Here is a 21,755-nt window from a genome sequence, read left to right on the forward strand (position 1 = left end):
GGCAAATTTAACTCCAGCTACTTCCCACAAGAAAGAATCGGTAGATGTTTTTCAAACCAGCACAGTTGGCCTAATGAGTGACTGGATTAGTGGGATCCGATAGGTGTTTCCCCTTTATCCCTGAACTGCTACCACCAGAGTCATTCTTTGTTGTTTCCAAATGTCCTTTTTTAAAAGGCAACTCCTAGTGATGATAACACATTAAGTCTGGATAATAGGTTTTGACAGCTCTGAGGGATTTAAATTACTCCTGTGCCTCCTGTTAGCCTAGGTCCTGGCAGTTAACAGATGGGAGGAGAAAGCAATTTGAGGGTATCCAGGTGGGAAGACCAGGATGGTGTGAAGCTACTACAGAGCAATCCAGAAAAACTTCTGGAAGGAAGATGCCTTATTGTATAACCAGGCACTGCGCTTTACACGTCTTGTCTCATTTAATCCTCACCACACCCCAAGAGGTGCTCTCATCAACCTCATGTTAACAGACCGAGGTTCTGAAACACAGGAGGCACACAGCTAGTGAGTTGCAGAGCCTGGATTTGAACTTAGGTAGCCAGAGATTAGGGCCCATACCCTTAAACTTTGGGCTCATACCCTTAAACTTTGGGCTATGCCACCTACTCCTTAGCAATTCTGTATTTCTCTTCATCATTGCTTTAACATTTGTATCATTTCCTACTTACATAAATATGTAAACTTTAAGGAGGAAAAATAATAGGTAATTTTACCTAATATTATCATCTTACTTATAAAATAGTGCCTCACATATAGTAGGTGCCCAATAAATATTAAAGAAATGAGTACCATGAGCCCTTACTCTATAAACTTATATTTACACTTGCCTTCCCTACAAAGGCTCGCCTTCCTGGTCCTTGTCACTCAAGGTCTTGACTTCGACTGGTACTTCCCATGATGTCCTCTGTGGCATCCAGTCCTGGGTCTATATCTTCCGGCCTTCTCCTTTTGGCCTCTTCTGGCCAGCTGGCCCTCTCAGTCATTTCGTGCCCCTCCTTCCACCTTAGAGCCTGGAGCCCTCAGACCCCTCTCTTTAAACCAGCAGCACGCTGGATACCAAGAACTGGGTGAGGCAACCCTCCTGTCCACTTGCCTAGACCCTCTCTAAGCCATTGCTTCCTAACCGCCAAGAACACTGTGGGCAGGGCCTTCTCTCTAATCCTCACGGGTTAGGCACATAACTCTGCCGTTCTTGGATTTCCACTCAGTCTCCGTGGGGTCTCTACGGAGATTTCTGTCTCCAAGCCTCTGCTGGGGGTGGGGGTGGTGAACTCCACCCTGCTGAAAATCCAAATAGCCTTGAACCCTGTTCCCTCCAGTCCTTCATCACTTGTCTTCTTGAACTTGATTCATAGTGTCTTTCATAATACAGAAGTTTAAACTTTTGATATGCTCAAATCTGTCCATTTTTTCCTTTAAAACACGAATTTGAAATATTTATCATTTAAAAAAATATTAATTTATTTATTTTGGCTGCGCTGGGTCTTAATTGCAGCCTGCGGGGTCTTCGTTGTGGCATGCAGGATCTTTAGTTGCAACATTCGGGAATCTTTTAGTTGCAGCATGCGGGCTCCTTAGTTGCGGCATGCGGACTCCTAGTTAAGGCATGCATGCGGAATCTAGTTCCCTGACCAGGGATCGAACCTAGGTCCCCTGCATTGCAAGGAGCTCGGAGTCTTACCCATTGGACCACCAGGGAAGTCCCATGAAATATTTATCATTTTTAATGGCTCTGTCACATAATAGGATTTGCTTAATCATTGCCTAAATGTTACAGGTGTTTACAGTTCTTTGACTAATAGTAATAGCACAGCTCTAAATATCTTTATAACTTCTTTTCCATTTGTGTTTTTCCTTACGTAATCCCCAGGATGATATTGTTGGGTAGGGGTTTTACAGCAGTTAATACACATTTGCAGATTACTCTCCAGAAATAGTTCACGTCTATAGTTCCTCAAACAATATAGGTTAATACTCACTGATTCAATTTCTTGAATCAGACTATTAAAATTTACTATTTATTTTGATGTCAGTTTTACTGTTAAGTTTTTCTGGGAAAATGGCTATATCTGCTAAGTTTGCAAATTTCTTCTATTCCTGTAGTTATGTCCCCTTTTAATTCCTAATATTGTTTATTTGTGCCTTTTCTCTTTGTTCTTAATGAAAATTGTCAGGGGTTTTGTAGTTCATTAGTTCTTTTAAAGAAACACTGTAGTTTGACTTTGTTGCTGCTCTCTATTACATTTTAAATTTCTTCTATCTTTTATTATTCATTTCTTTTAGTTTCTTTAAGTTTATTCTCTTTTACTAGCTTCTTGAGTTGGAAGCTTAACTCATTAACTTTTGGCCTTTCTTCCAATATAAGTTTTTAAGTCAATCCAATTCTCCTATACATATATATATATATATATGTATGTATATATATGTGTGTATATATATATGTGTGTGTATATATATATATGTGTGTATATATATGTGTGTGTATATATATATATTCCCCCCACCCCCGCACCACACACCTTATGGGATCTTTTTTTTTAAAAAAAGTTTTATCTTTTCTCTCTTTTTTTAAAAAAAATTTATTTATTTATTATTTATTTTTGACTGCATTGGGTTTTCGTTGTTGCGTGTGGGCTTTCTCTAGTTGCGGCGAGTCGGGGGCTACTCTTTGTTGTGGTGTGAGGGCTTCTCATTGCGGTGGCTTCTCCTATTGCGGAGCATGGGCTCTAGGCGCGTGGGCTTCAGTAGTTGCAGCACACGGGCTCAGTAGTTGTGGCATGTGGGCTCACTAGTTGCAGTGTGTGGGCTCAGCAGCTGTGGCTCGCAGGCTCTAGAGCTCAGGCTTAGTAGTTGTGATGCACGGGCTTAGTTGCTCCACAGCATGTGGGATCTTCCCGGACCAGGGCTCTCACCCGTGTCCCCTGCATTGGCAGGCGGATTCTTAACCACTGCGCCACCAGGGAAGTCCCGGCTTGTGGGATCTTAGTTCCCTGACCAGGGATTGAACCTGGGCCCTGGGCAGTGAAAGCGCCGGGTTCTAACGACTTGACCACCAGGGAATTTCCCAACCCACTTCCCCTTTAATACTGCTTTAGCTACATACCTTGTTTTGATGTATGTTTTCCCAGTATTATATAATCCTCAGTATTCAACAATTTCCATTATGATATCCTTCTTTGACCCATATATAAGTGTACCTTTTAAATTTTTTATATAAATGAGATTTTTACATCATTTTTGTTATTGATTCCTAATACAATTGCATTTAGTCATGTAACAGTATGAGACTGATTCTTTAATATTTGCTGAGCCATATTCTTTGGCCTGTTGCTTGTCAGTTTTTATAAATATTCCACATGAGAAGAAAATGTATGTGCTAAGTGCCTGGAGTTGGGTTCTCTATTTGTTCATTAGCTCAGGCTTAGAAAATATTTTATTCAATCGTCTACATTCTTACTAATTTTTAGTCTGCTTAATCTTTCAAAAACTGTATGAGGTATGTTAAATTCTCCCACCATAATGGCAGATTCGATTTTCCTGATTGTGTTTATGCCAGTTTTTTTAAAAGAATTTATTTGTTTTAGAATAGTTTTAGGTTCACAGCAAAATTGAGAGGTTTCCCATATACCTCCTGCCCCACACATGCACAGCCTCATCCATTATCAACGTGCCCCACCAGAGGGGTACACGATGAACTGATGAACCTATACTGATACATCGTAATCATCCAAAGTCCATAGTTTACCTTAGGGTTCACTCTTGGTGTTGTTTGGGTTTGAACAAATCTATAATGACACGTATCTATCATTATAATATCATATAGAGTATTTTCACTGCCCTGAAAATCCTCTGTGCTTCACCTATTCATCCCTTTCACGCCCAGTCCCTGGCAACCACTGATCTCTTTACTGTCTCCATAGTTTTGCTTTTTCCAGAATGTCATACAATTGGAATCATACAGTGTGTAGCCTTTCCAGATTGGCTTCTTTCCCTTAGTAATATGCATTTAAGATTCTTCCGTGTCTTTTCATGGCTGAATAGTTCATTCCTTTTTAGCACTGAATAATATTCTTTGTCTGGATGTACCACAATTTCTTTATCCATACACCTATCAAAGGGTATCTTGGTTGCTTCCAAATTTTGGCAATTGTGAATAAAGCTGCTGTAAACATCTGCGAGCAGGTTTTTGTGTGGACGTGAGTTTTCTGCTCCTTTGGGTTAAATCCCAGGAGTTTAATTGGTGGATTGTATGGTAAGAACATGTTTAGTCTGGAATGAAATCACCTAAGTGTCTTCTAAAGCGACTGTACCATTTTGCACTCCCACCATCAATGAATGAGAGTTCCTGCTGTTCAACATCCTTGTCAGCACTTGGTATTGTCAATGTTCTGGATTTTTTGGTCATTCTAACAGGTGATAGTGTTATGCCAGTTTTCGTTTTAGGTGTTTTGAGGCTATGTTATTAGGTACATACAGGTTCAGAATCATCATATCTTCCTAGGGGATTAAACTTTTGTGCATTTTGTCATGATACTTTTTTATCTATAATAATGCTTTTCACCTTAAATTCTATTTATTCTAATGTCAATAAAACTCTGCCAGGGCTTCCCTGGTGGCGCAGTGGTTGGGAGTCCGCCTGCCGATGCAGGGGACATGGGTTCGTGCCCCGGTCCGGGAAGATCCCACATGCCGCGGAGCGGCTAGGCCCGTGAGCCATGGCCGCTGAGCCTGTGCGTCCGGAGCCGCAACGGGAGAGGCCACAACAGTGAGAGGCCGGCGTACCGCAAAAAAAAAAAAAAAAAAAAAAAAAAAACTCTGCCAGCTTTCTTTCCTCTAGTATTGCTTTATATATCCTTCTTCCACCGTTTTGTTTTCTGTGACTTTACTTTTTAGGTTAATCTCTTGAAAATTGCATGTAACTTGTATGTTGTTTTATGTACCTTTTGATAATTTCTATTTCTTAACTGATGAGTTTATACAATTTATGTTTATTATAATTTATGAGTTTATACAATTTATGTTTATACAATTTATGATATACTTGGATCTTTTTTTTTTTTTTTTTTGTGGTATGTGGGCCTCTCACTGTTGTGGCCTCTCCCATTGCAGAGCACAGGCTCCGGACGTGCAGGCTCAGCGGCCATGGCTCACGGGCCCAGCCACTCCGTGGCATGTGGGATCTTCCCGGACCGGGGCACGAACCCGTGTCCCCTGCATTGCCAGGCGGACTCTCAACCACTGCGCCACCAGGGAAGCCCTAGGTTCTTTTTTTTCCCCTATTATCTCCTCCATGATGCTTTTTTTTTTTTTTTTTTGGTTGCGGCAGGTCTTAGTCTACAAACTGTGTAGACTCACTATATCTGTTGGGGCCCACGTATGTCTAGAAAAACAGAGACAGTTTCTATGACTCTCGGGAGCTTCACCTTCTTGTGGACTTCTGTGTTGTGCTGCTTCTTCCTCAAGGCAGCTCTATTTGCACAGCTACACATGTATCTACCTGTTGGCCAGTTGCCCACTGCCTCTAGGAAGAGCTCTTAGGAAGCTGATGTCCCCCCTGCAGTGGTCCTGAACCTCATCAGGGTCATGGAACTCTTTGAGAATCTGCTGAAAGCTATGCACCTTTCTCCAGGAAAATTCAATGCCAGCCAAAGTGTAGGGTACCATTTCAGAGGGTTCCTGATCCTCTGCTCTAGACCGTCAAGCACCTGATGATTTGTCTTCCTAAAGATGAGTTTGAGGTCTCAGGCCTCAGCTCTGGAGGGCTTCTGCTTCCTCAGAAACTCACATGATTATGTACACAATCCTGGGACTAATTGGAAAGCTTCATGCTCTGCACATTGATAGATACTCCATTTGACTATTTTCATTTAATCAAGTGATGTGCTGTCAATGGGCCTACACAATGTAGGTCTAAAGAAAGTTTATGTTTTTTTCCTTTCTACTGGGATCTGGTTTTCCTGTGTTTAATAAATAGCAATTCTTGGGACCACTGTTGGATTGACCCGGATTTGTTGTGTTTTCAAGCCCTACCTGAGTGTAGACCTATTTCAAGGAGTCCAGTCTCTTTTGATTTGTTCTTCAGTGAGTTTTTATACAAATACAAATACAGATACAAACCAACAATCTGTTTCCCTCCCTGTTTAAGGCTTGGTCTTTTTGTGACTCTACGCACTTCAAATTTGGCCTTTTTCTTATCCTCTCTGAACTAGTTTCCACTCGTAAAATGAGTGGACTGAACTACATCACATGTGCTTAAACTGCACTTCTCCAAGCAGCTGGGGGACCGGCAGGGCAAGAGTGGGATAGTCCTGCCCGCAGCACAGCTTCCCCCAGCACAAGTCTGCGTTATGCGCTTTACATGCCGGATCCGGAATAAGGTTTATTTTGAGCAAAGTTCCTGATGTCCGTGTGTGGCTCCTCCCTGCACAGGAGTCCTGTCACCTGGGTGGCAGGTAGAGGCAGGGAGAGAGGCGTTCCTGTCTAACCCACCAATTCCCCCCTCTGTGGCAGACACTGCTTCCCTCTGATTCCCTGACCCTGTTTCCTACTTCCAGCTACAGGAAGGATGTTACCTGTGACGATGAGAATGTCAGTGCTGCTGCTGCTACTGCCCCAGAGTCAGGCTGTTCCCAAACACGGCACCACGAGGTAATGGGATTCAGAGGGCAGGGCCGTGGGCTGGGAGCAGGGGGGTCTCTGGAGAATCGGAGGTATGCTGTGGGCCCCTCTGGGAGGCGGAAGACTGGGTGTACGCTCCCTGACTTCTGTATCATCCCCACCACCTCAGCTTCTGCCTTGTGCCTGTTAGAGTGCCCTCTGCAAAGTGGGCATCGACACGTTTGCTGGACTCACTTGGAAACCGGGAGCTCATTTCCAATGAGACGTGAGGCTATAAGCTTGGGAAGGGGCTACAGTCCTCTTATCAAGACCTTATAGTGGAAGCTCCAAAGAAATAGAGATCATTAGCATATCACTTCTATTTTATTTGAATATCTTTCTTGAGGTTTTGTGTCTTAATACTATGCAGTGGGTATGCTGGGTGGGGTCGGGGGACGGATACAGCCACAGCAGCAAGGGCTGGCAGCAGTGACAAAAGTTGCTGTAGCAGATCCTGCCAGCTCTCTGGCATCACACATCAGGATTGACTTGGGCCAACAGGAATGCCTGTCCAGAACTGCGAGCAAATCTTGAGCTTTAAAGACTGACAAAAAGCCCCTGAGCAGATCGAAACTACAAAACCAACATATATGCCCTCAACTTGGGGTAAAAAAGAGTCCACTTTGTGTCATGGAGCAAATCGGGTCTGTATAAAACTGGGCAGTGCCACCGGGCTCAGCCAGAGACCTGTCCCTCGGCTCCCAGCATCACAGAGGAAGGGTTGCCATGATGCATGTTGTCCTGCCGCCCACTATGCTGGTTTCTTGCATCTCCAACTTGTGTCTACTTGGTGCAGCTCCGTCTGGCCTCCACCAAACCAGATGTTTTATTGGGATTTTCACTTACCATCTAAGCTAGGAATCTGCAAAGGCAGAGTCTGGGGAGTGAGGTTCTGCTTCTGAGGAGGCCAGAATGGCCTCCTCCCCACAAGGTTTTTGGGGACCTGGAGAAGCAGCTCCCTTTGGGTCTGGGGGGAGAACTCTACCAGGAGCTTGGGGATGGAAGGCTGTGAGGCTGGGCCCTCAGAGGAGGCCCTTTGCAAGGCCGGTGCTTCCCTCCCTCCTCCAGGCTGGACCCTGAAGTGCAGCATCCACCTCTACCCAACCCCTTCGAGCCAGGCCAGGAGCAACTTCAGTGAGTAGGCTGGGGTGGGGGGCACCCGAGGGCCAGGCCTGGGGCTGCAGACTGGCCTCTCGTGGACTGATTTTCCGCTTTTCTGCAAGGCTTCTGCAGAGCTACCTAAAGGGACTAGAGAGGATGGAAGAGGAGCCGGAGCACATGAGCCGGGAGCAGGGTGAGGGGCTGGGCTGATGGGGCCCGTGGACGGGAGGCCCAGGGCAGCCAGAGCTGGGACTGACCTCAGGCCATCCCGCGACTCCTGCCTGATCCACCTGTCCCCTGATGTCTCTTTTGATCCAGCCTCTCTTCCTTAGTTCTCCTCTACCTCTTTGCTCTCCACGACTACGACCAGAGTGGACAGCTGGATGGCCTGGAGCTGTTGTCCATGTTGACAGCAACTCTGGCCCCTGGAGCTTCCGACTCTCTCACCACCAACCCGGTAAGCCCTGCTGGATGGGGGCCCTTCTCCCAGAAGAAGACCCAGCTCCCTGGGGCTTTGGTGTTTTTCATCATGCCTCTTCTGGTGAATCCCCTGTGAAAGGAGGGCTCAAAGCCTGCACGGCAGGGATGCCGGGGGTTGTTGGGAGGGTCAGGATTCCTGGGAGCATCTCCAGTCACTACAGACCCTTCCACAGGTGATCCTCGTAGTGGATGAGGTGCTGGAGACCCAGGACCTGAATGGGGATGGGCTCATGACCCCTGCAGAGCTCGTCAACTTCCCCGGAGAGGCCCCGAGGCACACAGATCTCAAAGAGCCCCCAGAGCCACAGGACGTTGGGAGGCGGCCTCTGTTGGCGAAAAGCCCGTCAAGACAAGAAGCACATGAAGCCCCAGGTCCCAGAGAAGAAGCTGGGGGACAGGTGGAGGCCAGAAGGGAGTCCTTGGAACCTGTACAGGAGGCTGGGGGACAGGCAGAGGCTGCAAGAGAAGCCCCAGGCCCTGGAGGGGAGGTTGGGGGACAGGTGGAAGCCAGGGACACTGGAGAGAGAGCAGAAGAGCTTCCAAGGGAAACACTGGAGTCTGAGAAAACCCCAAATGAGCTTGAGGTTCATGCTATTCAGCTGGAGAATGATGAGATATAAACCTTGAGGATACAGGTTTGCACACCTAGAAGTCTCAGTGCCAGAACATATGCCCCAAAGGGTAGGGTGTGTGTGTTAGGACAACGACCACCTCTGTGCCCCCTTCCTGGCCCCAGTAGGTGGCAGGTCTTTCTGTGTAGCTCAGGGAGACCCTAGGTTGAAGGGCAGCTTTAGGGCCCAGAAAACCAATAAAGAACCAAATGAACCCATCCCCCTGGGCCAGCCTGCCCTGACCTCCGGCTGCAGGGGGTTGGGACTGGGCAGTCCTCTTGGGAGGGCAGGAATTCAGTTCACCCAGGGTTCCCAGGTGGTGCTGAGACACAGCAGAGGACAGCACTAGGCAACAGCCAGCTGCAGACAACCCGGGGAAGGGAGCTCAGCCTTTCCCTGGGGCCTAACCACTAGAATGCCCTCCTGCAGTTCAGGGTGGATCTTCCCCATCATCCTGTATCTGCTCCCCACCCCTGACAATGTTAATAATGACCATTTATTGAGGACCTAGTACACACTGGGCGTCATGCTGGGCATTTTACATATTGTGATTTTATCCTCACGATAATTCTATGACCAGGGAGAATTAGCACCATTTGACACATGAGGAAATTGGGGAAGATGGAGTTCAGTAATGTACTCATGGTCCCATAGCTAAGTAAGTGGCAGATTTGAATTCAGGCCTGTCTGAGCCTAAAGCCCATACCTTTTATCACATTCTACAGCCTCACCCCCCTGCCCCAACTCCCATGTGGAAATTCACCAATTCCCATATGCCCTCAGACCAGTTCTCCCCCAGGGAAAGCAATGCTTTGCATTCCGGGTCACATTTGTGGCCCAGGCACCGCCTTAACTACAAGGCGGATCCAGGCTCGGGGTCAGTCATTGGGGAGATATTTTTGGGCTGCAGAGGCTCCGCCAAACCAGAGGAGGCTCCCTGCCCGCTGGCCTGTCGGGTTGGCTCAGCCATGTGGACACACTTGTGGCCACTGGAGTCTTGTGACAGAGCTGGGGCCCAGAGGAGCTTTTCTCATGGCTTGTGGTTATTTGGAAGGTTCCCTGGGGTGCAAGGGCTTAAGTCTCCTCCCCCGCCAGGAAGGCTGGAAGTCTGGCCCTCTACCCTGAGCTGGGGCCCCAGCAGGGGCACAGCTGGTGGCAAGCCTGGGGCACTTCCTGCTGCTCTGGTCTGGGTGGCCCTTCCTCTGGGCCTGGGCAGGAGGTGAATTTGGGGAATAGAGAAAAAAAGGGCAAAGGACTTCAGGATCAAAGCCTCCAGAATCCCCAGCCAGAGCAGCTCAGACATCGAAGACAAAACAGACTGCCAGAAGGAAGCTGGCTCTGGGGAAGATTTATTTGCTCTGCAGCTCTGCCATGTGAGATGCCAGGTCACAGGTGGAGCCCTCCCACAGCCTGCATCCGCCCGGGGGGCAAGGCAGCCTGATGCCAGCTGGCCAGAGAAGAGAGGGCGACAGCAGCCAGTGATGCTGGCCCGGGGCGGGGATGTGAGCCGGTGCTTCCTGCCACAGGGCACTCACACGATGCCATCGAAGCCCTGCAGGCCACACTTCTTGCCCGCCACCTGGCAGCCAAAGCTCAGTGCCTCCTGCATGCTCTTCCCTGGAGGGGGGGATGAGCAGCCAGATCAGCCGGGCCTTCTGGGCAGGGGCAGGCCCCGGCCCTGGGCCTGCTGCTGCTGGGGTACTCACCCTGGGACAGGCTGAAGATGACGGACGCGTTGAAGGTGTCTCCGGCCCCCAGAGTGTCCACCACCTGGGGCGGTGGGAAAGCGTCGGAGTGGAGCAGCCGTCCATCAGGGCCCAGGGCATCGGCACCCTCCTCAGCCCAGGCACAGACCAGCGTAGCCCTGTGACACCCTCCACTCAGCTGGGTGTTAGCCCAGCCCTGGGCCCCAGCCTCATCATCCCTCCCCGGGGCAGACCCTGGGGGCCAGGCTCCCTCACTCCCCGTACCCGGGCCGCTGCCTGGCTTCCGCTAGCTCACCCCTTCCTCACGCGACCGTACAGGCCCCTCAGGGCCGCCTCCGCTGACTGGAACCCAAAGTGCTTGGCCACGTCTTTGCTGACAAACACCTGTGGGCAGTGGAAGAGAGGCTGACAGTCAGCTGAGCTCTACCCCAGCTGTCCCTCACTACCAGCAACCTGCTCCTCCATTGTGGCCACCTAAACCCCCAAGTAGCATCTCGCTGTCCCTCAGGAACATGTTTTCATACTTGCTCAGGATGTGCTAGAAAACAGCCATGTACATTGTGACACGAAAGCCCCGGCCTATTCTAAGATCAACGAACTTCCTCACAATTGAAAACCCAGAGTGAGTCTTGAGGTCATCTTGGGGCGCAATCTACAACTGGCAGGTAAAACCACGGCTTTCAGGAGGGTTTTTGTTCTGTTTGGCTTTCCGCATACAGCTATGCCTTCTAGGTCTGATTTCTTCATCTTTAAAACAAAGGGATAGGGGTTCTAGAGCTTCCTTAACACCAGCTACATATTAGAATCACCAGGGTGTTTTGTTAAAAAATACTTCAGCCCAGGCTTCACCTCTACCAACCAAATTAAAAAAAAAAAAAAAAAAGGGCTCAGGCACCCACATCATTTAACATGCAGCCAAGGCTGAGGCCCAACGAGCTTCCGCTGTGATGCTAGGATTATCATCCCGATTCCATGTACGTGCCCTTCCCATCCTCCCTCACCCCCTAGTGGCTCCCACCCCAGAACTGGAGGGTACCTCGGAGAACAGTCCCATCCTGTCATCTGACAGAGGAAAAGACGGGAGGCCCAGGGAGGAGAGGCTTCCACGCAGGCTGGCCCTGAGGCTGGCTGTCTTGGCCTTGACCAAGCCCTCTGGCTGCCTTCATACCTATGCGCCCACTGGGGTGGAGAAATTCTACTCCTTGGCCACTGCTGAGGCCTGCACTAGAGCCCTGAGCTAGAGGTCTGCCTCTTTGCTTTGCCCCCACCTGCCAGTATCACCAAGCCGCAAAGTGCCATCCTAAGTGTGACAGGCAGGACAAGGGGACGCTCGGACTCCCTTTAAGGACCAAATTAAGCTGGATGTGGCAAGGGGGGGGGGGCCATGGGGGATGCTTACCACGTCTCCGTAGCCCAGCAGCTGATACAGCTCCTCTCGCGGCTTCTCCACCTCCACAGACACCTGGATCTTCTGCTCCGGAGGCTGCCTGGCGTTGTGCTGTTCTATCCGCTGCAGCATCTTCACCTGCTCCGATGCATTCCGGCCCTGGGGCAGAGCGGGGCAGGGCAGGCAACTCAGGACCGGCTGGGCGCTGGTCCCATTCTGCCTCATTCTTCCCTCCCTGCTGGAACCATGGGTGAGGGGGGAGAGGGGCCAGGAAGGCCGGGCCGGAACCCCATCCCAAGTCTCAAAATTCTAGTGCTGTTCTGGACCTTGGAGACCTTATGGACCAGCCCTCCCATTTCAGATGAGAAGACGAAAGAATAAAAGAGAGACTCTCCTAAGGACCTACAATACATTAAATGACAGGGCTAGGATTAGAACTCAGGACTTCTCAAGGTTTCCTCCCACCTAGACTCCAGAACTTCTCTTGGAATGAAGATTCCAGTTCCCTTTATTTGGGAGCTGGGTCAGGCCCTCCCATTCCTGCCTCCCCAGAGGTAACGGGTCAGGCCTCCCACAGCCAGGCTCCTGCCAGAGGCCAAGTCCAGAGGAGGTGGGGCAGCCTGTAACACAGAAAGCACCAGACTTTGCCTAGAGCCAGCACCCTGCTTCTGGCACCTACATCCTGCTGTGTGACCTTGAGTAAATCACCCAGTCTTTCTGGGCCTTAGTTTCCACCTGAAAACATAAAAGGAGGATGGAGAGCGGGTGAGGGGGGTTGGATTCATTGATCTCTAAGGTACTTCATGGTTCAAAGAAACCAAGAAGAAGGCAGAACGTGTGGAGGGGCTGGCAGGTTGAGGCCCTCAAAACACAGGTAGGGCAGGGCTTGCCTCAATGTGGATCCACTTGAACCGGGTCAGGTCAACCTTCTCAAAGTCTTTAGCAGACACATCTGGTAGGTTCCTGAGTCGCAGGACAGAAAGGACAGAGAAGGGGCATGGTGAGGTCAGCCAGGGCCAGGATCTCTAACTGGCTGCCGGGGCCCCTATGCCTGGCGCTGCCTGCAGCATGGCAGGAAGCTGAATCTATAGCACATGCTTCTGAGGCTTAGCTCCAGGACAGACCCTGTCTCAGGCTAAACTCGAGACCACTCCTTGCCCTACTCAGCTCCATCCAGACAGGGGGCTGGAGGCAGTTTCCTAGGGTGCCCCTTCCTGTGTTTGAGGCTGTGATATTATCTAAGGGCAAACTCAACCACCACATATGTCAAGCAAGGGACCAGTTCTGCGTGCCTTGGAGACCCTATCTCCCAAAATGCTTTCAGAGCACCAGGGACTACAATTCCCAGAATTCCTCTTGCCAGCAGCACACACAGCTACCACCACGCAGTGCCCCGGGAAACTACAAAGGCCATGACGTTCTGCCTGGAGCTCGGGTCTGGGTCCTCTCACTTCAGGCACCCCAGTGGTGACAGCAGCCCTGTCCTGAGTTTGGCAGCTCCATGTTATGACCCTGGGATCAAGGTTGGTGCTTGAGGATGAGTTTATTTTTGGCCAACTTAGGTATGGAGACCTGGGAAGGGTCCGCCTTGACCTTCCTTGGCCAGAGACCTACACACAGTGTCCTCCCCTCCATGTTCTGCGCCAAATCCTCCTTTGATTTAACTAGCTGGGTGACTGTGGCCTTTCTGAGGTGCTTCCCCTTTGGTAAATGGGACTGAACCCCTAGCCTTGCAGGCCTGCTGCAGCTGGAGGATATGCCTGGACCGAGGCCAGTGGGCAATAAACATTTCTCCTTGGAGCTCCTCTCCCTCCCTTCCTGTGAATACCCATGTTGTGTCCCTGATCAAAGTTGCTACAGATTGTTGCTTAATGGGCAGATGACTAGGGTTGCCCAATGGGAAGATCGTGTCTAGCATGTATGCCTACCCACTCATTCACTGGGACACAAAGAGCCCAGGGCCACTGGTTATAAATCTTGTTCTAGGATGACTGCCCCTCCCGCAGGTCCAGTGGTCATGCTGGGCAGCAGGGACAGTCAGAACCCCAGGGCAGTTGGGCTTGGGCCATCTCTGCTCTAACAGAGTACTTGGCACACACTAGGTTCTCAGTAAACTAAACCTCTTGAGATTTTTCAGGAGGGAATCTGGGAGAGATGAGAAGGGGTCTCTCCCTGGAAGCTTGGGACCCTAAAGGGATGCCCCTGCCGTGCCCCAGGTTAGCAACACGTCAGATGGCCCTGTTCTGCTGAGCCAGTGTTCCCCTTCCCTCCTTCAGCAATGGCTGTGAGTGGTGTGTGGCATTTGGTCTGGCTTCATTATGCTGGGACCTTTGGGGTTGCTCATCTCTTTCGAACACCCAAACCTCAGCTCCTGGTGCCATGCTGCAGGCTGGCAACTCTGGGGCTGACCCTGGAAACCCCAGTGGGCCCCCTTCAGGGCTCAAGATGGTTTGAATCACATCTCCCATCCCTCTGTCCTCAGAACAATTTCCCCATACTCACACCCAGGCTGCTGATTGGCTGATTATGGAGGAATCACATCATAAATTACAGTTTGCACAGGCCTGCCCGCCCATCCTTGGTGTTGAGCAAGGCCAAGTCGCCAGGCAGAGCAAAGCCCATCCCTTCCCACCTCACTTCTCCCCTAATTGAGAACAATTCCAAAATCACTGAACAGTTTGGCATAGGGACAATTTCTGGTACAAAGAGAGAGGCCACAGAGGGTGGGCAAGTGGGCTGCCCACGTGGCAAGTGAGGGAGCTAATTGGTGGGCTGTGGCAGGACAGGCCAGGGGGCCTTACGTGTCGTAGAGCACAATGGTACGGGAGCCATTGGAGCTGTTGACGATGCAGCAAGAGCAGGGGGCTTCCCCGCTACTCTGCCAGGCCACCTGAGACACGTCCACGCCCCGCTGCCTGAAGTCAGCCACCAGGAAGCTTGGGGTGGGGCCCGAGCCAAGGGAAGGGCAAGGAGACACAGATTAGAGGCTACCAGGGGCCTGGACCTCCCGTGGGGTGGGGAGCGGTGCCGGAGCACGCGGGTCTTGGAGAGAAGGGTCCTGCTCTGGGAGCTGAGTGACGGCAATGGCGGCGGCGGCTGGCAAGGCGCAGACAGATGTACAAACCTGTAGGCATGTATGATGGTGCGGCTACCACTGGCCTCGCTGCTGATGACTGTGGAAATGGGGACGGAGCCCGTGGTCTGAAAGACCGTGTAGCGTAGGTCCACGGAATAGCGGCGAAGGTCGTCCAGGACAAAACTGCCAGGGCGGAGTAACCCGGGGAGGCGCAGTTCGACGGGGGTTTAGGGACTGGAGGGTAGGTGGCAGGCCCACCGGGGACCCCGGGGTGCAAGCACAGGGGCTAGGATGGGACTGGGAGTCACTGTCACAGGCTGTGTGGAGGCAGGAGAGCATGGCTGGAGCTTAGTGAGAAAAACCCTAAGGGACATTCTTTTAGGTCCTGACTGAAGCAAACTCCAACCCTGACCCTGTCCTTCAGTCTGACTCAAGCTGGAAAGGATTTGCTCACGTTCATAAAGCTAGATGGGGTAGACTTGGGACCTAGAATATGCACCCTGTCTGAACCAAGCAGGTGAGGGCACTGTGGCCCGCATCATGCAAGGCCCAGGCAGTATTAATAATTACCAAGGTGATACTTTGTCCCCCAGGTGCCCTCTGCTTGCTTATCCCCATGGTACTCCACTCTCTGAAGTCCTTCCAGTCCTAACGTGATTCCTCTCCTTCTACACCTGCCTCCACGATGCCCAGCCAGGAAGTGGTGCTGCCACGGTGGCCCTGCTCACTGCCTGCTCCTTCCACAGTGGCAAGCCCTCTCAGTGCCTGAGGCCCCTCAGTATGGACCGGGTCCAGGACTCTCGCTCAGAATCCCCTCCAATCAGAGTGAGCCGGGGGGTGGCCCTTCAGGAAGACTGTACCAGTAGAACAAGGAGGCCACTCACCCCTCCCAGCTCTTTGGAAATGAGCTGTGGCCACTACGCCCAGCAGTCCAGCCACCATCCTGGCCTTTCTCACTATGGCTGAACCCCACTTTCGGCAACACCAAGGCTGGACAACACAGATTTGTATAGAGGTACCACATCGGGGCATCATTCCTTGACTTACGTCTCAAGGATCCTTTAAATAGTAGCTTTCCCACAGCATGGAGAATATAATTTGGTTTTTGCCAAATAACTTTTTGCACCCACAGTGCCAGGCACATGGTAGGTGCTCATTCAGTGTTTGTTGAACACATGGGGAGAATTTGGAATGGCCCAGCTATCAGCATGATTGCCACACAAAGGTGGGTCCACCACCCCAAAGCAAGAGGCACGGTCTTGCTCTAGCTGGGAGGGAAGGCAGCTGCTGAAGAGGGCTGACAAGTGAGCAGCTGTTGGCTCCGGGTCCCTCTGTCCCACATCACAGGGCAGGCTCTCGTGCCAGTTCATAAGGAAGGGAATCTGGCTGCGGCTTGGGGCTGGGCTCTGGCAGCAGCCCCTCTCAAACCAGGGTTCAAAGGGCTGTGCTTTACAGGCCAGCAACCTGGCAGCCTGCCCCTGTGCCCACAGTGGGCAAAGTGGGCCTCACCGCCTGATAAGCGCTTGCTGAGTCGGCAGTGCCAGGGGTCAAAGGGCTCTTGGGTCCCTGCAGCTGCCAACATAGAGGAAGCGTGCGGGCCACTACGGGCTGCAGCCTCCTAGCCGATGAGCTGGGAGGCATGGGTCTGGGCCCAGCTTTAGCACGTGGCATCGGGGTGTCCTTGGGCAGGGAGCTCTCGCTGCTTCAGTGAACAACGGGGACACAATCACTGGCCCTGCCCCCTGAGCTGGGAAAGAAACTGCAGGCCTGGACCCTGGGACCGTGGATGCAGGACATCCCCGAGAGAGGGCAGGTACAGCATGTCCCTAACTGCTTTCTGCCAAAAGGACAGGCAGGATTAGGGACTTGAGAAGGGCAAAGTCACATCCACCGCAGACAGTCTGTTGGAAACAAGGAAGGAGAAGGTGGGAAGCCGAAGCAGGCTCCAGGGACTGGCCAAGGAAACAGGCTGTGAAAATGAAACCTTTAACGGGAGCAGCATTAACAACTGAGCAGCAGATAAGCCATACCAGGGAGGGTCTGGGATGCTGGTACTCCACTCCCCACGCCCCACCCATTTCTGGTGGCCATAAACCATTTCTTAGAGACCGCCCACCCAGGGCCAAAGCTTCCTTCTTCTCCCCCCACCCTGTGGGCCACCCTCCCCTGCTCCCTCCACTTACTCGGCAGCGTGGCCCGGGGCCAGCGAGCCCATGAAGGCACAGGGGGCTCCAAGCAGGGAGAGGACAGTGCAGGAGTTGGATGCGTTGCCTCCACGCTGCCATCTCTGGGACAAGCACCTGCAAAACACAAGGAGGGTCACTGCAGATCCAGCAGGCTGGTGCTGGGATAAGCAGGGCTGAGCCCTGAGTAGGGCCTACAGGATGCAAAAGCCAGGCGATTCCCCTCAGAAAGCATCCAGGCCAGCGTTAGGCTCAGCAAAGGGAAGAGGCTCAGCTATTCCCCAGCCCAGGCTAGATTCAAGTTCACAGTGATTCATTTCTATCTTGCACCTATTCTTATGACATCAGGAAAGCACTCACTTGGGCCCATCACAATTTGAGGGTCTCACTGACTTTGGGTTACTTCCTCCTCTGTTACAGGGACCCCCCCACCAAGCCTCCTCCTTGAAAGCTGCCTCTTCTCAAAGGTGGCAAATCTCCTGCTGCTCCTGTCTTAGGAGAGACCACTTCAGTAATAACTCAGATTAAAATAATTAAGACAGGAAGCAAACCCGGACATTGTGATCATTTAAGAAAGTTGTGTGTGGTAACTTTTATGATGACAAAAGTTAAAAAGATCACTGAGTGAAGACCAGTTTTTCTCCATCTTTGTTTCTCCTTTTTTTTTTCAGCTTTATTGAGATGTAATTGACATATAACATTCTGAAAGCTGAAGGTGTACAACGTGATGATTTATTTATTTATTTTTTTTAAATTTTTTGGTACGCGGGCCTCTCACTGTTGTGGCCTCTCCCGTTGCGGAGCACAGGCTCCGGACGCGCAGGCTCAGCGGCCATGGCTCACGGGCCCAACTGCTCCGCGGCATGTGGGATCCTCCCAGACCGGGGCACGAACCCGTGTCCCCTGCATCGGCAGGCGGACTCTCAACCACTGTGCCACCAGGGAAGTCCCAACGTGATGATTTTGATATACATATATTTTGTGAAGTGATTACTACAATAAGGTTAGTTAACACATCCATCACAGTCCATAGTTCCCTTTTTCTTTCTTCCTTTTTTTTCCTCCATCTTTACTGAAAATCTAACGAAAGGAAACTAAGTCAAGATACACCTGAAGGCCTTCATTGTCATCATCAACAACAAAAATGATAACTCATGCATACATAGTCAAAGAACCTGAATGATTTCTCATTTGTGCTCCAATAATACTGTGAGGTAACAGTACAGGCTGTTATTTCTATGCTTCCAGTTCCAAAAAGGATAATAATAACTGTGGCAGCTTACGATAAGGGGAACAAGTACCGAAGAACTACTTATTAAGAGAAATGAATGAAGTAGGATTTTTAGGCTAGGGTATATTTGCACACAAAGCTTAACCTTGAAGTTCCCTTCAGCCTTGGGAAAAGGGGACCGTGATCTCATTAGAAAGAAGGATACTAATCTGCAAAAGGTCAAACATTTCTCAAGCTATGAGCTTTAGAGAAATCTTCATGCAGAGAAGAGAGGAGAAGCCTGGAGGGACTGGACTTGCTCAAGGTCCCAACAACAGTTAATGACAAAGCTGATACCAGAACCCGGGTCTCCCGCCCCCAAACCACTGCAAGTGCTCTGTATTTCTGAACGGAAAGTAGTTGGGTCCCAGCTTGTTGAGGCTTCAGAGAAAGGGCATACAGTTCCACCCTGTGGAAACCCTTCAAAGTTATATTGACACCCAACCTTCTGTGCAGAAATGCTCTGGTGAGCATGCATGAAGGTGCTTTCCGGAAGGTCCTTCTCAGCCAGGACTCTGGGAGGCAGGGCCGTTCCTCAGGGGTCCAGCCGAGCTCCAGGTGGCAGTCCTCGGCTGCCTACGGAGAGAACCTGGGAAAGGTGGGGCTCAGATGCTGGGAAGGACTGTGTCCCCACTCAGGTTTGCCCATCGGGGAGGCAAAACAGAGTCCAGGAGCTGGGCTGGGTGGGATGGGAGCACAGGAGAGAGGCCCTGTGGACAACCAAAGTGCTCCACAGAGGAGCAGAGCCATGGGTCTGGGGGAGCGGGGAGATACTCCCTAAAGCGCAGGGAGCACAGAGGGTCTCTTCAGAGAGGCACCTTGCTTAGTGCCCAGCGTCGGAACCAGCTCCCGTCAGGGTGGAACCAGTAGGCTCTTGTCCCAGCCTTCCAACATGAGTAAGCTCAAAGGCACCGGGACTCAGCTCCAGCAGGGCAAGTGCTCTGGGTCCCCTGGAGGTCCTCCACAGTTCCTAGAGAAACCGGAGCCCCAGAATCTGCACTGTTCTCCGGAAAGTAAACTTGACTCCTCACTGGGCACCAAGTCCTGGGGCTGGCTTGACCTTGGTAGGTGGGCTAGGGCCACACAGCAGCATACCCTTGTGCCTCCTCCCACTGTCCCTGCACCTTCTGCCAGGGGCTGTCACCTCTGGCAAACAAAGCAGCCCAAAGCAAAGGGTCAACTCCATGAGACGGGCAGCAGCAAAGGAACAGGGAGGGAGGGGCTTCCCTGGTGGCGCAGTAGTTGGGAGTCCGCCTGCCGATGCAGGGGACACGGGTTCGTGCCCCGGTCCGGGAAGATCCCACATGCCGCGGAGCGGCTGGGCCCGTGAGCCATGGCCGCTGAGCCTGCGCGTCCGGAGCCTGTGCTCCGCAACGGGAGAGACCACAACAGTGAGAGGCCCGCGTACCGCAAAAAAAAAAAAAAGGAACAGGGAGCACCAGAGAGGGCAGAGGGCTGGAACACCAGCATCAGGATGCTTGAGTTGTGACTACCGCTCTGCTACTCATCAACTACGTGGCCCCTTACAGAAATTGTCTAATTTCTCCAAATCCTTAGCTTCCTCATCTCTAAAGAGAGGATGCGACTGATCCTTACACGCTTCCCATGGGCTGCTGTGAGGAAACTATGTAACAATGCCCGTGACAGTGCTGTGTGGACCCACGGCCTGAAGAATGCCGGGGGCTCTCCCCTCAGTGAGCCTCCTGGCTGTGGTTGCTGTAGGGTCTTTCCCAAGTTCAGTCTTGAACTCGCCTTTTATCCAGTTCTTGGCTGAGACAAGTGAGGGCCAAGAAGCAGTTCTTGTCCGTATTCTGAGCACTAGACTACACCAAGAGACAGCCACGGACTCCACCACACAGAAGTGTCTCAGGATCACAGTGTAAGGGTGATCAAGAGTAAATACGGGAACCAACAAATGACTTTTCAACTTCTACCAGACAACCACGAAGGGTCTCTTCCACTATGCTGTTCACTGAGTATTGGAAAAAGGACTTCTGGTGAACTTCTGGAATTCGGCACCAGGGAAAAGTCTGTGTGGCTCATGAACCAGCTCTACCCATAACTCACATCATCTCCAAATTTGCCTGCCGTGCCAGCAAGCCCTGAGCTACAGTGAAGCTCGAACACCATGGTTTTGAAAGTTCTTGAACAGTCTAACTGCACATACTTCTTATTGTAAGCTACCTCAAAAAAATTTTTTTAAAGACACAGATGAGATATATATGTGGTAAATAAATTAGAAGTAAATGCTGGTGATAGGCAAGTGCACAGTTCTCGTTAAAAAGAAAACAAACTGGTTCTGCACCTTCCTAGCTGTGTGCCCGTGGATGAACAACTGCGTCCCTCAGGGTCTTTACTTGCTTAGCCTACTCGGTAAAATGGGGATAATGATGTCTGACACGGTCCCAGGGTTGAAATGGGAACTGGAGAACACAACGCTATCCAAAGCCTGGATCTTACTACTAAAGGCCTCAATTCTTTCCCCAGGTCCAGGGCAGAGGGCAGGGGGCACCAGCTCCCAAGGCGACTCTCAAGGCCTCGCTGCGGGGCCCCCCAACCCCCCTGCTCCGCAGCCCTGTAGTCTTGGCCGCCTGGCACAACGCGGGGCTGCAGCGGCCCCTAGGGTTTCCGAGGGGCCCGGGCGCCCCTACCTGCTGTCCGTGTCCTCCTCCGGGTATTTGTCCATCACACTGATGATGTCCAGCACCACTAGCCCCACGCACAGAATCTGTTTCTCTTCCATGATGCTGCTCCCGGAGACTTCTGCCCGCTCGGCTGACGGGGTTCCTCCCGGGCTCTGCCTCTTATCCCGGAGAATCGTGTCCCAGCTCCCAGAGTCAGTCCTGGCTCCTCCTCCGCGTCCCGAGCTCCTCCTCCAAGGAGCCTCCTGCAGCGGCGAGGTGCAGAGGACAGAGCCGGGCTCTTGCTCCCCACACGCATCGACCCCAGCGGGCCTGGGAGTGCAGACCCCGCGGTCTTGGTCCCTGGCCTCCCCTTAGCAGGTTGCGTGGCCCAGGAGATGGCTACGCCTTCAAATTCTCGCCCTCAGTTTCCTCACTTGTCAGACGGACTCCGAGCTAATACAAATGTCTCTGAAGCGCAGCTAGGCAACCTCATGAATGCCAAGAGAAAGTACAGCAGAAAGGCATCGCTTGTCCCGCCCTCTCCTGCACCCGCGGCTCCCTCTCCAGACTCTAGGCCCGCGGGGTTGAGTCTGGCCTCGCAGCTGCGGCCCGGACCCCGGCATCCAGAGCCGCGGCCCGCGCGGTCCC

General features: G+C 51.5%; 2 protein-coding genes across 4 annotated transcripts; one reads left to right on the plus strand and one right to left on the minus strand.

The window, feature by feature from the left end:
• Nucleotides 1–6,577: 6,577 nt before the first annotated feature.
• On the plus strand, nt 6,578–8,870 carry CGREF1 (cell growth regulator with EF-hand domain 1). Its single transcript, XM_065891476.1, has 5 exons — nt 6,578–6,660; nt 7,738–7,803; nt 7,893–7,963; nt 8,103–8,227; nt 8,424–8,870. Exons 1-5 carry the CDS (start codon nt 6,578–6,580, stop codon nt 8,868–8,870), a joined length of 792 nt encoding a protein of 263 aa, XP_065747548.1.
• Nucleotides 8,871–10,189: 1,319 nt separating this feature from the next.
• Nucleotides 10,190–21,280, minus strand: KHK (ketohexokinase). 3 transcript variants are annotated; one of them, XM_065891087.1, is made up of 9 exons: nt 21,135–21,280; nt 17,214–17,330; nt 15,079–15,213; nt 14,756–14,890; nt 12,845–12,917; nt 11,967–12,113; nt 10,863–10,951; nt 10,568–10,725; nt 10,190–10,478 (listed from the first exon to the last, which is right to left on the minus strand). In XM_065891087.1, exons 1-9 carry the CDS (start codon nt 21,224–21,226, stop codon nt 10,393–10,395), a joined length of 1,032 nt encoding a protein of 343 aa, XP_065747159.1. In that variant the 5' UTR covers nt 21,227–21,280; the 3' UTR covers nt 10,190–10,392. The 3 variants fall into 3 exon arrangements, with proteins under 3 accessions (XP_065747159.1, XP_065747161.1, XP_065747160.1); XM_065891089.1 differs by lacking the exon at nt 14,756–14,890 and having other exon boundaries at nt 21,135–21,245; XM_065891088.1 differs by lacking the exon at nt 15,079–15,213 and having other exon boundaries at nt 10,393–10,478; nt 21,135–21,226.
• Nucleotides 21,281–21,755: the final 475 nt, after the last annotated feature.

The sequence above is a fragment of the Phocoena phocoena genome, chromosome 14 (assembly GCF_963924675.1).
Source record: "Phocoena phocoena chromosome 14, mPhoPho1.1, whole genome shotgun sequence".
In the NCBI taxonomy this organism is placed as follows: domain Eukaryota; kingdom Metazoa; phylum Chordata; class Mammalia; order Artiodactyla; family Phocoenidae; genus Phocoena; species Phocoena phocoena.

Coding starts and splice junctions, on each gene's coding strand:
- CGREF1 (XM_065891476.1), top strand. CDS start 6,578: ATGTTACCTGTGACGATGAGAATGTCAGTGCTGCTGCTGCTACTGCCC. Junction 7,964..8,102: donor GCACATGAGCCGGGAGCAGG/GTGAGGGGCTGG, acceptor TCTCTTCCTTAG/TTCTCCTCTACCTCTTTGCT. Junction 8,228..8,423: donor ACTCTCTCACCACCAACCCG/GTAAGCCCTGCT, acceptor ACCCTTCCACAG/GTGATCCTCGTAGTGGATGA.
- KHK (XM_065891087.1), bottom strand. CDS start 21,226: ATGGAAGAGAAACAGATTCTGTGCGTGGGGCTAGTGGTGCTGGACATC. Junction 17,331..21,134: donor GAGGAGGACACGGACAGCAG/GTAGGGGCGCCC, acceptor TGTGTTTTGCAG/GTGCTTGTCCCAGAGATGGC. Junction 15,214..17,213: donor GCCCCGGGCCACGCTGCCGA/GTAAGTGGAGGG, acceptor CCGCCCTGGCAG/TTTTGTCCTGGACGACCTTC.